Source organism: Amphibalanus amphitrite, unplaced genomic scaffold, assembly GCF_019059575.1.
Source record: "Amphibalanus amphitrite isolate SeventyFive unplaced genomic scaffold, NRLGWU_Aamphi_draft 000312F_arrow, whole genome shotgun sequence".
In the NCBI taxonomy this organism is placed as follows: domain Eukaryota; kingdom Metazoa; phylum Arthropoda; class Thecostraca; order Balanomorpha; family Balanidae; genus Amphibalanus; species Amphibalanus amphitrite.
In genome coordinates this window covers 343,585-358,176 of record NW_024881807.1, presented here as the reverse complement: position 1 = coordinate 358,176, position 14,592 = coordinate 343,585, and the positions used below count along the sequence as shown (strand labels likewise).

The following is a 14,592-nucleotide window of genomic DNA, read 5'->3' as shown; positions in this document are numbered from 1 at the left end:
TTTCTTCGTAGACGACGGCAGTGCGGCCCGAAGTGCAGGAGTCTGTCCAATGTGACGCCCAGAAGGTGGAGAGTCTCCCGCGCCTCGACCGTGCTACCGGCTACCTTGATGCGGCAGTCCTTGGCGTCCTTGGCTTGCTGCGAGAGAACCAGAAGTTGGGTCTTCTCGCCGGAGACTCTCATCTTGGATTCGCGCGCCCACCTTGTTAGCGCGTCGGCTGCCCTCTGGGCCCTCTCCCTCGCCACTTCAATGGTGTTGCCCGCGCAGAGCACCGCCGTGTCATCCGCATACATGTAGGGTGTGCATCCGGGGATCTTCTTGATGACCTCCACCAGCGGCGCCGCCCATAACACAAACAAGCTGGGCGACAGCACGCTGCCCTGGGGTAGTCCGGCGCGGAAGACCCGCTCACCGGAGAGATCCCCGCGAACCTCCACTCTCGTCCTTCGGTCTCTCAGCCACTGCCACACCCAGCGGACAAGACACAGCGGCAGTCCCTGTTCGGTCAGGCTGAGCCGGAGGAGGCGATGGTCCACTACATCATACGCTCGGGCAAAGTCAAAGGCCACGAGGACGTATTTCTGTGCCACGCTTCCATCAGGCCTCCTCGCCGCCGTTCTTCGATCGACCGCCGGTCGCTGCCATCCGTCCTGCACCTCTTGGACGAGGCGGCCGATGTTGTCCTCCACCGACCGCCCCGCTCGGAAACCCGTCTGTTCTGGAGGGAGCAACCCTCGGCTTTCCGCGAAGTAGGTAAGTCGGGCCAAGATCATGCGCTCCAACAGCTTGCTCAGGTTGCTGGTGAGTGCTATCGGCCTGTAGCTGCCCAAGAGCCTCTTGTCCTTGCCGGCTTTCGGAATCGGTATCACCGTCGCGACGCGCCACTCTTTCGGGACCTCTCCGGAGCTCCATGAACTGTTAAAGGTTCTGAGGAGTTCTTTCTTGGCGATCGGGCCGAGGTGGCGGAGCATCTCGTTGGAGATACCGTCAGGGCCCGGTGTTTTCTTCAGCTTGGTTTCCACGATCTGGGCGTTGAGCTCAGCCAGGGAGAAGGGCGCGCACATCTCTGTTCGCCGGTCTCGGCACTCACATAACCGTGCCGCCGGTTGAGACAACTTGCGCTTTGCGGTGAGGTCGACCTTCTTGTTTCTGACATGACGCGAGACTTGTGCGTATGTCTTAACGAAGGCGTTAGCTTTCTGCTTGTCCGTAACCAGAAGCTTTTTGTCGTCGTCCATCATCGCCTGGCCGTCTCGGTGCTCATCGTCGGTCGCTCCTTCCCACTTTTTCAGAATCTTGGAAACCCTTCCGAGGCTTGCTGGGCGATTCAGTGTCGTTCCCACAAACTCGTGGAACTGCTCTCTGGAGACCCGTCCCTCAACCTCGGCGGCGCGCTGCTTTGCTGCGATCCAGCGCGTCCGACTGTCCGGATCGTCGGGTCGGATCTCACGTCTGGCAGCTTGACGGTCACGGATGGCTTCTTGCAGGTCAGGATGGAGGGCCCACGGTCGGGGGTCCGCTCGCGCTCCTTTCGGAATGTGTCGCTTGGCCGCGTTCTGGATGGTTTCCGTCAGGCGTGTGGCGGCCTCCTGAGCCGTCCGCGTCGGCACCGCCCCGGTCAGGGCAGCCTCGCAGTCGTCCTGGAAGGCTCGCCAGTCCGCCTTGTGGTGAGCCCATCTGGCCTTCCTCTTCCTCTGAGGACGCGCGTCGGATGCCCGGATGGTGATCTTCCTAGCCCAGCTCGGCGCCACCTGGCTGCTGCATCTTGAACAGGGCCCTTGGTGTCGATGAGAAAGCCCCAAATTGTCAAATAATTCCCCAGCGTCAGTGGTTTCAGGGAGGGGGGGGGGCTAGCAATTTTGAATGGGGCGGGGCGACTGAAGTCTCCATTCAGATGGGCGTCAGTGACTACTGGAGGGCCCCAGCGACCTCGGCGGATAGGGCGAATGTGATCTTCAGAAGGACACCGGGTGCTCTAGAGGGGTGCAAAGCTTGGATGGGGCCACTGCTGGCTTCAGTAGGGCGTCGGGCGCTCTGGAGGGGCGCCATTGATCTCGGATGGTCCGACTGTTATTTTCAGAGGGGCACCAGTGGTTTCAGAGGGGCGCCATTGATCTAGGATGGGCCAACTGAAGTGAAGTCCCGGTTAAGATGGGCGCCAGTGGCTCTTTATTTATTTATTTATTTTTCCTAACATCCACTCAAGGCGCTGGCGCTCTTGCGGGGCGCCAGCGACCTCGGATTGATGGGGCGACAAAGATCTTTAGAAGGTCGTTGAGGGGCGCCATTGGGCATGGATGGAGCCATTGTCGCCTTCAGCAGGGCGCCCGACGCTATGAAGGGTCGCCTCGAGCTTGGGTGGGGCGACTGTAGTCTCAAGGGGCGTTGTCTCGGATGGGGCGAATGTGATTTTCAGAGGGGCGCCGGGTACTCTAGAAGGGCGCCAGTGACTTTTGAGGGGCGCCAGCGACTTCGGATGAGGACGACTGTGATCTTCAGAAGCGCGCCGGACGCTCTGGAGGGGGGCTATTTGGCTTGACTGAGGCGACTTTAGTCTCAAGCGGGACGACTTCAGTCTCAAGTGGAGGGGGGGGGGGGGGGTGGGCGCTAGTGGCTCTTCAGGGCGCTATTGATCTCGGATAGGACGACTGTGATTTTGAGAAGAATGTGGGTGCTTTAGAGGGGCGCCAGTGGTTTCAGGGGACGCCATCGATCTTGGTTGGGGCCGATTGGGGCAGCTGTAAACTTCAGAGGGGCGCCGGGTGCTCTAGAGGGGCGCCATCAGCCTTTAATGGGGCGACTGTTCCGTTCAGGTGGGTGCCAGCGGCTCTTCAAGGGCACCATCGACCCTGGGGTTCGAAATGTTCTGGTTTCCGGAGGGGCGCCCTTCAACATTGGGGGCTCAGGTCCTATATGGGGGGCCCTGGAGAACATTGGGGTGTCCAGGCACCCCCAAAGAGGTATTGAGTTCGATCCCTGCCTGCACATCACTTTTTAATTCATGTTCCCTCTGTAAAACGGCATCAGCCTAGTCGGCGCAAATTGGGGCGCCATCCGTGCGGCTGGGCGGAAAGGGGGCCATGGCCCCTGTCTATGCCACTGCTCATAGGCGAGCAACGCAGGGGAGAACCACACAAGACACAGAACAGATTCCCAGACGCCGGCTACTCAGACAGCTTGCTGTTAACGGTGCCGTCAAAACTCCTTCACAGAGCTGCAGTCGGCGGCGACAATGCAGACTTCTCTTTCAGCTTCTCTTCAGCTTCTCTTCCTGTTATTCAGTATCAAGAAACTTATATTCAATCTCCTATTCTTCCAATACCACTTATCCTTATTTTTTTCATTGTCAAATAAAAATAAAACGTGATCCTTTACCGCTGCCACCAAATGTAAAAATGGCCGAAAGAGTATGAATATCTCAAACGTTAGAAATAAACACGATATATTAGATAAACCAAACTATATTGTAAATCAGCCAAATCAGAATAACATAAAATGATGTTCGTTGTATAAAAGTTTCTTCTATTCTGTCATTAAACAAAAATAAGCACATTTATAAACCAGTATAACGCCTTTTGGGGCGACTAACGGAGCGAGCGAGAGGGTGGGCCTTGCACGTGCGAAATTGCGAGGGGGTACCTCCAACTGACTTGCGCACGGCACCCTACTAACTGGTCTCTAGCGATGTGCCAAATTTGGGCACAATCGGCCCAGCCGTTCTCGAGATCTGGAAGCGGCACCCTGCACGTGCGCACGTGCAAAATGGGTCCCAACTGACTTGTGCACGGCACCCTACTAACCGGTCCCTAACCGTGTACCAAATTTGAGCGCAATCGGTCCAGCCGTTCCCGAGATCTGGAAACGACCCCTGCCGGCCGTGCGCGGCTTTGTGCGCACGTTAAACTTTGGACTCTAAATTCTGCCATAGAATCGGAATTGCGCGATCGGAGGGTAGAGGGCAGGGTCATCGCAACAAGCTTCGCTTAGCAGTGGCTCTGTCCTTGTGAATCCTTCCCATCAAAATGTTCGGACAAAATTAAAAAAAAAACGTGCGCACGTGCAGCAGCACCCCCAACTCTGGCACATGTATATGCAGTGCCTAGTGGGTGCCTACCTACATGCCAACTTTCAGCGCAATCGGCCAAGTAGTTACCGAGATATTGCAACAATTACAAAACTGACCTCTTCGTTTTGCACGTGGCACGTGCATAAGTGGTCACCCACATGCATCGGGAATAGTCCAATACTTGGTAGAAGGAATGAAGCCACCCTACAAAAATTACCGCGTGTAAATCGGTCAAGTGGTTGCTGAGATATAAGCCTCGCAAAAGCGTGACCACGACCGGCCGCTCATACTCAGAAATTTCCGTTAATCTAAGGAAAGACTACGCTCGCTTCGCTCGCTCCGTAACAACAGTAAAAACAATTACACACGCTCACAGTCCGGGCCACATCCCACGAGTCCACGACCCATACGCACGGACGGTCTCACAAGGTCAACACATGGGCTCTCACTGCTCGGACGAAACGCTGGTGAGACAGCTCGGTGGCTCCGGCAGGCAGCGAATTGTAGAGATCTGGCGCTCTATACGCGAAGCGACGTATCTGCGTTAGGCACTCCCTACACCACGCTGCGCTCGCTTTACGCTCGCCTCGGTGTTCTTTTTATGTTTTATGGCTGAAACGGTTATGTCACCTTTGTAAAGTCACCTACTTCTTCTTCCTTTATCACCTACTTTCTGTCGTCTTCCGAACTTCGTCATCCAATCGTCTTTTTTCTCTTATTCTTTCTCTTTTCTCTCTATCCGGGTGATTGACCCGGGTAATGATTGATTTTTTTTTTAAAGGAAGGTGTGGCGTAACTACCAGGTCTGTTGTTCTGTCCCAAAGGCCTTAAACCATGCTTCATAATTTTTGGCAAAAGATGTACATATACATACAGTGTTTCATTCTGGTTCATTGTTTTCTGTTTATGTAGGTAAGTACCTAACTTTCTTAGCTCCTTGCAAGCTTGTGTAGGTATGTTTAATAACCTTGAGAATCTATAGCCCATTGCAATGTGCTTTTGTCTTCAATGTGCTTTTGCATATGCTTTAACTAAAAATCATTTGGTTGCATTTCATACACGGCCAGCTGACTGCTGACTGCACACAGTTTGCCACGGCTGTGGCTGTGGAGCCACGGCTGCGGGGCGGCTAGGCTGTAGAAAATTGAAGCCGTGCAGCCGTGCAGAACAGAACAACTGAGCCAAAATCAGCCTGCGGGTAGTTGTGGTTGGACAATGGGTGGCTGTGGGGCGGAGCAGGTACTAGAGTTGCAACATGTGGCATCGCAATGTCTGCTGTCGAGCATCTGAAGGCGCGGGATGCAGCCAGCGCACTGGCCCGCCCCAGGCCTCGGCTCACCTTCACATCAGCAAGGATGGTCGGGCCGACAAAGTTGCCGTGCTCGTAGCCGGGCACTTTGACGGCCCGACCGTCCAGCAGGCACTTCGCACCCTCGCGAATCCCAGACTCGACCAGCTGGATGATGCGCTCCTTAGCCTTGGGCGAGATGACCGGGCCAAGATCGGCATCCGGCTCGGTACCTGGCGGAGATCCACCAAGTCAGCGGACGGTCCACAGGGGTCAGTCAGGGGACGGGAACGGTCCACAGGGGTCAGAGCCGGGACGGTCCACAGGGGTCAGAGCAGGGACGGTCCACAGGGGTCAGAGCCGGGACGGTCCACAGGGGTCAGAGCAGGGACGGTCCACAGGGGTCAGAGCCGGGACGGTCCACAGGGGTCAGAGCCGGGACGGTTCGCAGGGGGGGGGGGGATTCCACGATAGATCGTACCACTTTTTTCCAATTTGACACCCACATCTCTCGGAATTTGACGAGAATTGGTCTCAGGGGTAATCAGGGGCTCTGAATCCACCTGTAACAATTTCAGGCTTATCAGATAAATATTTTTTGAGTTATGGTGTATAACATTTTTTGGATTTTGCTTTGCAGCGCTAAGTTTGGCGGGCTGTAACTCTAAGACGGATTATTCAAATACCAAATGTTATCTATCATTGAACTTGCAATGAAACAGAGATTAATATGAATTTTTGAAATTTCGAAAAATACGCTATTTTTGATATATGACATATCGAGTTTTCTTCCATTTGTATACCATTTTTTTTGAATTTTTCTTTCTTTAAAAAAATATTTGGCTCATTGTTAAGAAGTATGCAAAAAATTAGGAAGGTGTTCTTTCTATAAATGTATTTATTTTACGTCACGATAACGGTTTCGAATAGTGATTTCGGGAGGGGGGCTTACAAATGGCGTGGTAAAGCTGCCTAGTGACATCACGGGTTACTGAAATTTCAATTTAAGTCTGAGTCATCTGAAAAAAGTGAAAAGAGGGTTCATCCAACCCTCTTTCCTATAAGCGCGAGGGTGAAAAAGGCTGTTTGGTTCTGACATTGTTTTGGACGCCAATGACAATAGCTGTCCGAGATGAAAGTTACAGGACGCATGCATGGTGTCCTCCAGAGGTCTCATAACTTGTATATCTGGGAATTTTTTAAGGTTACATGAGGTCAGGTCGGTCACGTGACATCACTGTTATAAATCAATGGGGAAATATAAAAACTGTTATTTTGGCGCCGAGAATGATCTAAAACTATCTCACGTACATGGTGCCGTGATTTCATGCACTCCTTGCAAAGTCCAATGCTTCACTTTTGCATTGTTAACCTTGCGTGACGTCATTTATGACGTCATTAGGGTCGTACGAGTTTTTCGTCAATAACTTCCGATCAAATGGAGCTAGAGAGTCGGGAAAGCCACCAATGGACTCGGGAAGACCTTCCGAATCGAATGATATGCCATATGATACCATTTGCCCAGTTTCGTGACCTGGGGGCTCTGACATGACCTTGACCCGAGGTCAACTACTAAAGTTGACCTCACCCTAGCAAAAAGTATACCATTCGATGCACCTGAGCTAGGCGAACACAATGATGCCAAAATCGCGGCTCTGCGGCCATTTTTTGCGAATTTATTTGCTAAAAACCGAACCCGTAACTTCAGTCACTTGACCTGACCTCAGACGCTACCGGTTAACCTGAGACCTTAAAATCGGGTACCAATCGCTGCGACTTATAACGGCACACACGCTCGTTTTTTTCCGCGAGGCTCTAGCTCTATTTGAAGCGAAACGGCGTGCTGGGGTCGTATCAACCCCTCCGAAACCCATTTTGTTTGCGGGAAAATGAGGAACTTATAGAAAGAACACCTTTCTAATTTTTTGCATGTCGATTTGCAATGACATAAAGTTTATTTTGAAAAAATAAAAATCTGAAAAATGTTGGTCCCAAAAGTCATTAGAGGCAAATGAAAAAAGATTAAGGTTTTTACTCAACAATGAAATTTTTTCTTTGGAATTTTTAAATAGTAATATAAATTTTTGATTCATCGCAAGTTTAGTGTTGTTTACTTTTTGTTGGTTGCTTAACCCGTTCTTGAGTTATAGGCCATCAAACTCACCGTTACAAACCGAAGTTAAAAAATGTAATGCAATATAACTCAAAAGGTTTTGATCTGAGAAGTCTGATATTTTGCCAGGCGTCTTTAGGGCCTATGATTACCCCTAGGACCAATTTTCATTAAAATCTGAGAGATGAGGGTGACGGGCCTGGTACGATCTATCGTGGAATGCCCCAGGGGTCAGAGCCGGGACGGTTCACAGGGGTCAGAGCCGGGACGGTTCACAAGGGTCAGAGCCGGGACGGTTCACAAGGGTCAGAGCCGGGACGGTTCACAGGGGTCAGAGCCGGGACGGTTCACAAGGGTCAGAGCCGGGACGGTTCACAGGGGTCAGAGCCGGGACGGTCCACAGGGGTCAGAGCCGGGACGGTTCACAGGGATCAGAGCCGGGACGGTCCACAGGGGTCAGAGCCGGGACGGTTCACAGGGGTCAGAGCCGGGACGGTTCACAGGGGTCAGAGCCGGGACGGTCCACAGGGGTCAGAGTCAGGGGACGGGGACGGGGACTCGTGTACCATTGGTTTCTTAACCCACGAGCCGCTGGGGGGCATAAAGTTGCCCCCCCCTTTCGTTTTGTGGAATATCTCCGAAACCTGATGAGCTACGAACGTGAAACTTGGGCATAGTTTCAAATGAATACCTAGGCAATTATGCTGATGGTACAGTCGGCTTTTAATCACGCGCCTGTTTGAATTTTAGTGCTATGCATTTGAATTGAATATATTCAGTACGTTCTGGGCCTAAGTTGTTTTAAGTTCTCCTTTTCGTTTTGGGGTTTATTATTTCCGTCTCGCCTGAGTTAAATTCAGTTCACAAGCTATTTCGGCACAATTATAATGGCGAGTGTAAAATCAGAAGTTAGTCTGATGGAAAATTCGAACGAACGAAGAGAACGAAACGAAGAAAACAGCGAGACGTATTCGACCCCGCCTCAGCGAGTTGAGCCGGCAGCAGCCCCCATCCCGACCCAATTTGATGTTCGCCTGGTTCCGGAGTATGACGGAACGACGGACGTGGTGGAGTGGTTCACGAGAACGACACTCTTATGCGAGATGAGAGGAGCAGATATAATGACCGTAGTGCCGCTGCGGCTGGCGGGCGGTGCGTTTGCCGTGTGGTCTCAGATGCCAGCTCGGGACCGCAGCTCTATCCTGGCAGTGCGCTCGGCTCTGTTCGCCGCTTTCGCTCTAGACCAGTTCGCGGCATATGATGCGTTCTCAGACCGGAGACTGCAGCCCGGTGAGTCGCCCGACGTATATCTATCGGACCTTCGTCGTCTGGCGGCTCTGTTCGGCGGAGCCTCCGATCAAACTCTCCTATGCGCTTTCGTGGCCGGCCTACCGGACACTGTCCGGCAGACGATCAGAGCTGGAACTCGCGCGGAGAGTTTGACTCTGAACAGCGCACTGGCGCGGGTCCGCGCAGTTCTACAGGATGAGCGTGGCGTCACTACGGCGGCAGGGGCAGCCATGCGTGGAGGGCGAGAGCCGAGAAGCTCGTGATCCCCCGTGGCGTGGAGAACGGCGATTACGGCGGTGCTGGACCTGTGGGGCTACGAATCACATATCGCCACAATGTCCGGTAAGGAAGTCGGGAAACGACACCGGGAGCGCCGCATCAGCGCCGGCGTCGTCTCCCGACCAGTAGTGGGCGCCGGCGCTCTACCTGTGACTCGCCTCCTTGTCGATGGGGAGGAGCGAACAGTGCTGGTAGATACGGGAAGCACGGACAATATAATATATAGCGGTTGCTGCAGGGTTTATCGGAGGAGGAAAACGGTCGTTCGCACGTTGAGTGGCGACCCATTTACGTGCTGCGGAGTGTGCAGCATACACGTGCGGGTGCCACGTGCAGCGAGTGCTCAACTAGCGGCTTTGGTCGTCGATCGGCATCCGCTGGGACTGGACATGATTTTGGGAATGTCAGGAATAATGGCGCTAGGTGGCGTGTATGTGCTCACGCCCTCCGAGTTGCGGTTTTGCGGCACGCCAGAGACGACTGTGCCAAGAGCAAGTATGTGTCTTGCAACGGAAAGTATCCCAGCGCCTCTTGTGGTCGACACGGCGGATTTTACGGCGCGATTCAATCCCAATGAGAAAATTTGGACTGTGTCATGGAAATGGAGGAATAGGAATGGCCCACAATGGCTGAAAAATGACGTCGCGGAGTATCATATTGCAGACAATATGCGCGACGAATTTACTACTGAGCTGAAGTCGTGGATCAAAGAAGGCTGGCTGTTGCCTTACGATGAAAAGTCTCTTGGGCCTGCGCTGGGCCTCATTCCTCTCATGGCGGTGGAACAACAAAGCAAGGCAAAGATAAGACCTGTTTTCGATTACCGGGAACTGAGCCTGCATGTTACCTCGCACACCGCCGATGCGGACGTCTGTGCAGAGCAGCTTCGGAAGTGGCGACGGCACGGGAAACGTGTAGCGGTAGTCGACCTGAAGAAGGCCTATCTACAGCTACGGACGGAAAAGCGATTATGGCCGTACCAGACCATCATTGTAGAGGGCAAGCGATATGCCTTGACGCGCGTCGGATTTGGCTTGAACATAGCTCCGATGATAATGAAAGCGGTAGTCAGTGCCGTGCTCTCCCAGCGCCCAGAGATGGTTCAGGCTGTGCTCCCATATGTTGACGATTTGTGTGTCAACGAGGATATGGTAAGCGCGGATGACGTAGTAGCACACTTCGCGAACTTTGGGCTTGAGTGTAAGCCACCCCAACGTGCTACCGAGGGCGCCCGGTTTTTAGGCCTCAAAGTCAAAACCGTCAAAGATGAGCTCTGCTGGACGAGGGATAATGCCATCGGAGATCCTCCGTCAAAAATGACCCGCCGTTCCATATTTTCGTGGTGTGGCAGACTTGTGGGACATTTACCCGTCGGTGGGTGGCTACGTCCAGCGGCAGCTTGGTTAAAACGCTCCGTGAACGCCCTCACCCAGGGCTGGGACGACGAGACGAATGACGCAAGGCTTCGTGAGCACGTTGATGACGTAGCTCGGAGGTTGGCCAGCGATGACCCGGCCCGTGGGGCGTGGTGTGTGTCAGGTGACAGAGCCGTGGTATGGACAGACGCGAGCTCAATTGCTTATGGCGTCGTTATAGAAACAGAAGATGGAGCTGTCACAGAAGACGCCTGCTGGCTGCGGCGCGAAGACACCGCACATATAAATATGGCTGAATTGGATGCGATGGTACGAGGAATCAACCTTGCTATAGCCTGGGGCATGAAAACTGTCCAGCTTAAAACTGATTCGGCCACGGTCCATCGCTGGGTAGAAGATGCGCTCACGGGTCGCGCCAGGCTCCGAACGAAGGCTCAGGGGGAGATGTTAATCCGCCGTCGGATTGACTTGATACGGCAGCTACAAGAAGAAATGGGCATTTCCCTATCCGTTCAGCTCGTTCCTTCTGCAGAAAATCGAGCTGATGTTCTAACACGCGTTCCCTCGGACTGGCTTCGAGGTGGGGATGCCAAACAGGAAGAAATCATGCCCATGATAGGAAATGCCCCGAGTGTGGCACCTGTCACGGCTGTTGCAGCCACAGCGATTGAGCAAAATCTGCTGTCGTCAATTGCCCGCACACATCAAGATGCCGGACACCCTGGGGTTCGACGAACATTATATTTTGCCCGCCGCGAGATTAACCGTTCAGTAACTCGTAAGATGGCGCAATTGGTTGTGAGGCAATGCCAAATCTGCCAATCAGTCGACCCAGCTCCAGTTAAGTGGCGGCATGGAAGCTTGGAAGTGTCAGAAACCTGGTGGCGATTGGCCATTGATATTACGCATTTCAAAGGTCAGTCGTACTTGACCGTAATTGACTGTGGGCCGTCTCGTTTCTGTCTATGGCGGCCACTGAGAAAAATGGACGCAGCCTGTGTCGTAGAACGACTGGCCGACATATTCTACGAGAGAGGTTCTCCAGTTGAGCTGTTGGCAGATAACGACACTGCGTTCAGAAGTCGGATATTTGCCGCTCTCGCGTCCCGGTGGGGAATCCGCCTCCGGTTCCGCCGGCGGTGTACCGGCCGAGTGGCAATTCAATAGTTGAGAGAAATCATAGGGCTGTAAAAGTAATAGCCGCAAGGAAACAGTGCTCGATTGCAGAGGCTGTGCACCTGTACAATGCTACTCCGAAAGACGCCAGCTCTAGAACGAGTGCACCGGCGAGTGGCGTTTATCGGTATCCGGTGCGGGACTGCGTTCGGCACCCGGCAGGCAATGCGACACAAGGCAATGCGACACATGCGATTCCTCCTGATCTGGCCCCTGTTCGACAAGAAGAAAATGCAGATGCTATCGCTAGATATTGTGTAGGGGACAATGTCTGGATGAGGAAACCAGGAACCAGGTGCACCGAGAAATCCAAGCCTGGCGTGGTTACCAGAGTCGTATCTCCACAGGTCGTGGAAGTGGGCGGAACACCATGGCACGTCCGTGATCTGCGGCACCGTCAGGTCGTAGAAGAGACTGATGGCTCAGAAGACAGGCCATCAGAGACGACTGAGATGGACGTACCGCTGTACATCACCGCTCCGGCGCCATGGGCGACCATGCAGGTGACACCTGCTCCGAGGTCTAAGGGAGCAGCTGATGTGACCACGCCATACTTTTCAACCGATAACGATTTGACTAGCACATCCAATGATAGTTTTGTCTCGAGTGAGGTCACGTGCATCGAGGAGCCCACTCAGAATAGTGGTGCTGTTCGGCCGGACAGTTCTGACGGAGGCCCCACTCCTCCGCTGAACTCCGGAGACTGGCCCCCACGGACAGTCTCCGCTCCTTCGCCGCCAACTCTTCGGCGTAGCACATTCACAAGGCTGAGGCAGCCACCCGACAGACTTACCGCCACCCGACAGACTTACCTACCAATGACGATGCGATGATCTTGAAGATCAGAGGGGGATATGCTGATGGTACAGTCCGCTTTTAATCACGCGCCTGTTTGAATTTTAGTGCTATGCATTTGAATTGAATATATTCAGTACGTTCTGGGCCTAAGTTGTTTTAAGTTCTCCTTTTCGTTTTGGGGTTTATTATTTCCGTCTCGCCTGAGTTAAATTCAGTTCACAGCAATGTTTGGGAAAAGTTTGGTGGTTGTAGCACTTAAGATGACGTCACAGTGACGTCATAAAGTTTCGTCGTTTTCCGATATGGACCGTTTCTGATGTCGCTGAGCATCAAACTCATCTGTAAATGAACTAGACAGCACCCGCTGTCATCCTAAAACATCTAATTACACTTACAACTAGTTACTGACTAATAACCGGTCCTCTATATTCGATCTCATATATCGGATATATTGTGAGGAAGAGTCGCAAATCTATTATTTGTTTTCTGACGTCACTGTGACGTCATTTCAAATCGGATCGCCACCAAATTTGGACAGAACCTCGGCTAATTATTCAGGAAGACGTGTGCAAAGTTTCGCTTCTCTATCTCTTCGCGTTGCGACGATATCGTCGCAGAAGTAAACGGGGGCAACTATATGCCCCCTCCCCCAGCGGCCGGCGGGTGGCGCGGAGGCTCAGCGGTCGCCGCACTATGTTTTAACTCGGGACCAAAACTGGCCAAGGCTCGTAACTAAGAAACTATATGAGATACAGACGTGTATTTGGGCTCAAACGAAGCGTTGGAGACTAACGATCATTTAAAGCGCAAAATGTGTCAGACCAGATGCTTATGTACCTACTTGTTTCTGGCGTCGCAAGTGTCATGAAACATATACAAATATTGACATGTTCTAGCTATCAATGCACGAGCATTTAAGCATCTGTAAATTTGGAGTAATCGTAAGTCTGAGCAAGGCTCATCGACGAGGCAAGTCAAGGTTGAGGACATGACCTTGTTAATTAGCGTTGATGACCTCGGTGACCTATAATGCTCTTATATAGGACTTATTCATATAGGACCTACAATCTTTATATTTATTTCAAAAACATTTTCAAACGTATGTTTTGATATCAACTTGATGTTAAAGGGACTATCCCACCTTCAAAAAAGTCCCGTTTAGGATTCGGAAATGTTACTCATGATATTGTGACGAATTCTGCAAGTTTTTACGCGTTTCATCGTATACTTTTTGAGATATTGCGACTTTTATATTTCATCGTGACGTCATTTAGATCGGATCTGTAACGTAATGAAGGATTTACTTCATGTCAGTGTGGGGGAAATTTGGCAGCAAATATAGGTATTTGCTCTCAAATATGACTCGGCTCATACAATAACAAAAGTGTTTCTGATTGGCTTACTCGTAAATCAAGTGATACTTCACTTGGACAGGCCAATTCCTCCAAACCTTTTCTAGTCCGACAAATTTAGCGTTCGATAAGTGATGACCCTCACCATTGAAATGCGCCGCTACCTCAATTTCATTTCGCATGCAGCGTATAGACGACAGATGATTTTGAATTCTGTGATATAGGATCCCCCTGTTTCTCCCACATAAACAACACAGTCACACACAGTACAGAATATGCCATAAACAACATTGCTCGATTTACATCCAATCGTTAAGTCGTAGGTGCACACGTCACCCCCCGTTCCCCGAATCTTCATTTGCTCTTTATACATAACCTTGCATACCACACAATTTTTTTCCACAGCGTCCATGATTTCCCTCCGTTGTCTGGCTCACTCGTTTCGTTTTTTTATGCACCAAAAGATCCCCAAGATTGCATCCCCTTTTAAAAGATACAAATGTTCCTTTGTCGGCACCAAATGCGTCTTTAAGGTTATCAGAGCGCATAAGTAAATGCTTTTTACTCCTAACAATGTTCCTAATATCAGGCAAGTGACTAGAGTAAGTGACCACCAAAGGGACCCCCTTCTTGACAGACCTCACCACCCTACCCTCCAGAGCTGCCTTTCTGTCCACATTCTTGACCCGGCTAAGTCCACTCTTAATTATAGTTTCCGGATAACCCCTATCTAAAAGATTGCGATTGATCTCATTTGTTTGGTCCAGGAAGTCACCCTCAGAGCTGCAAATTCTCTTAGCTCTCATGGCCAGACGTGAAGGGATAGCCTTCTTAACGTGCAGCGGTGAGCGGGT

At 51.8% G+C, this 14,592-nt stretch overlaps 1 protein-coding gene across 2 annotated transcripts in view; it reads right to left on the bottom strand.

Moving 5' to 3' along the window:
- The window catches only part of LOC122388177 (probable methylmalonate-semialdehyde dehydrogenase [acylating], mitochondrial), a 268,791-nt gene that overhangs the window by 88,811 nt on the left and 165,388 nt on the right, over positions 1-14,592 (bottom strand). For both annotated transcript variants that reach the window (XM_043379029.1, XM_043379030.1), the window contains exon 8: positions 5,406-5,587. In XM_043379029.1, coding sequence (XP_043234964.1) covers positions 5,406-5,587 — 182 coding nt within the window. The remainder of the gene's footprint in view (positions 1-5,405; positions 5,588-14,592) is intronic.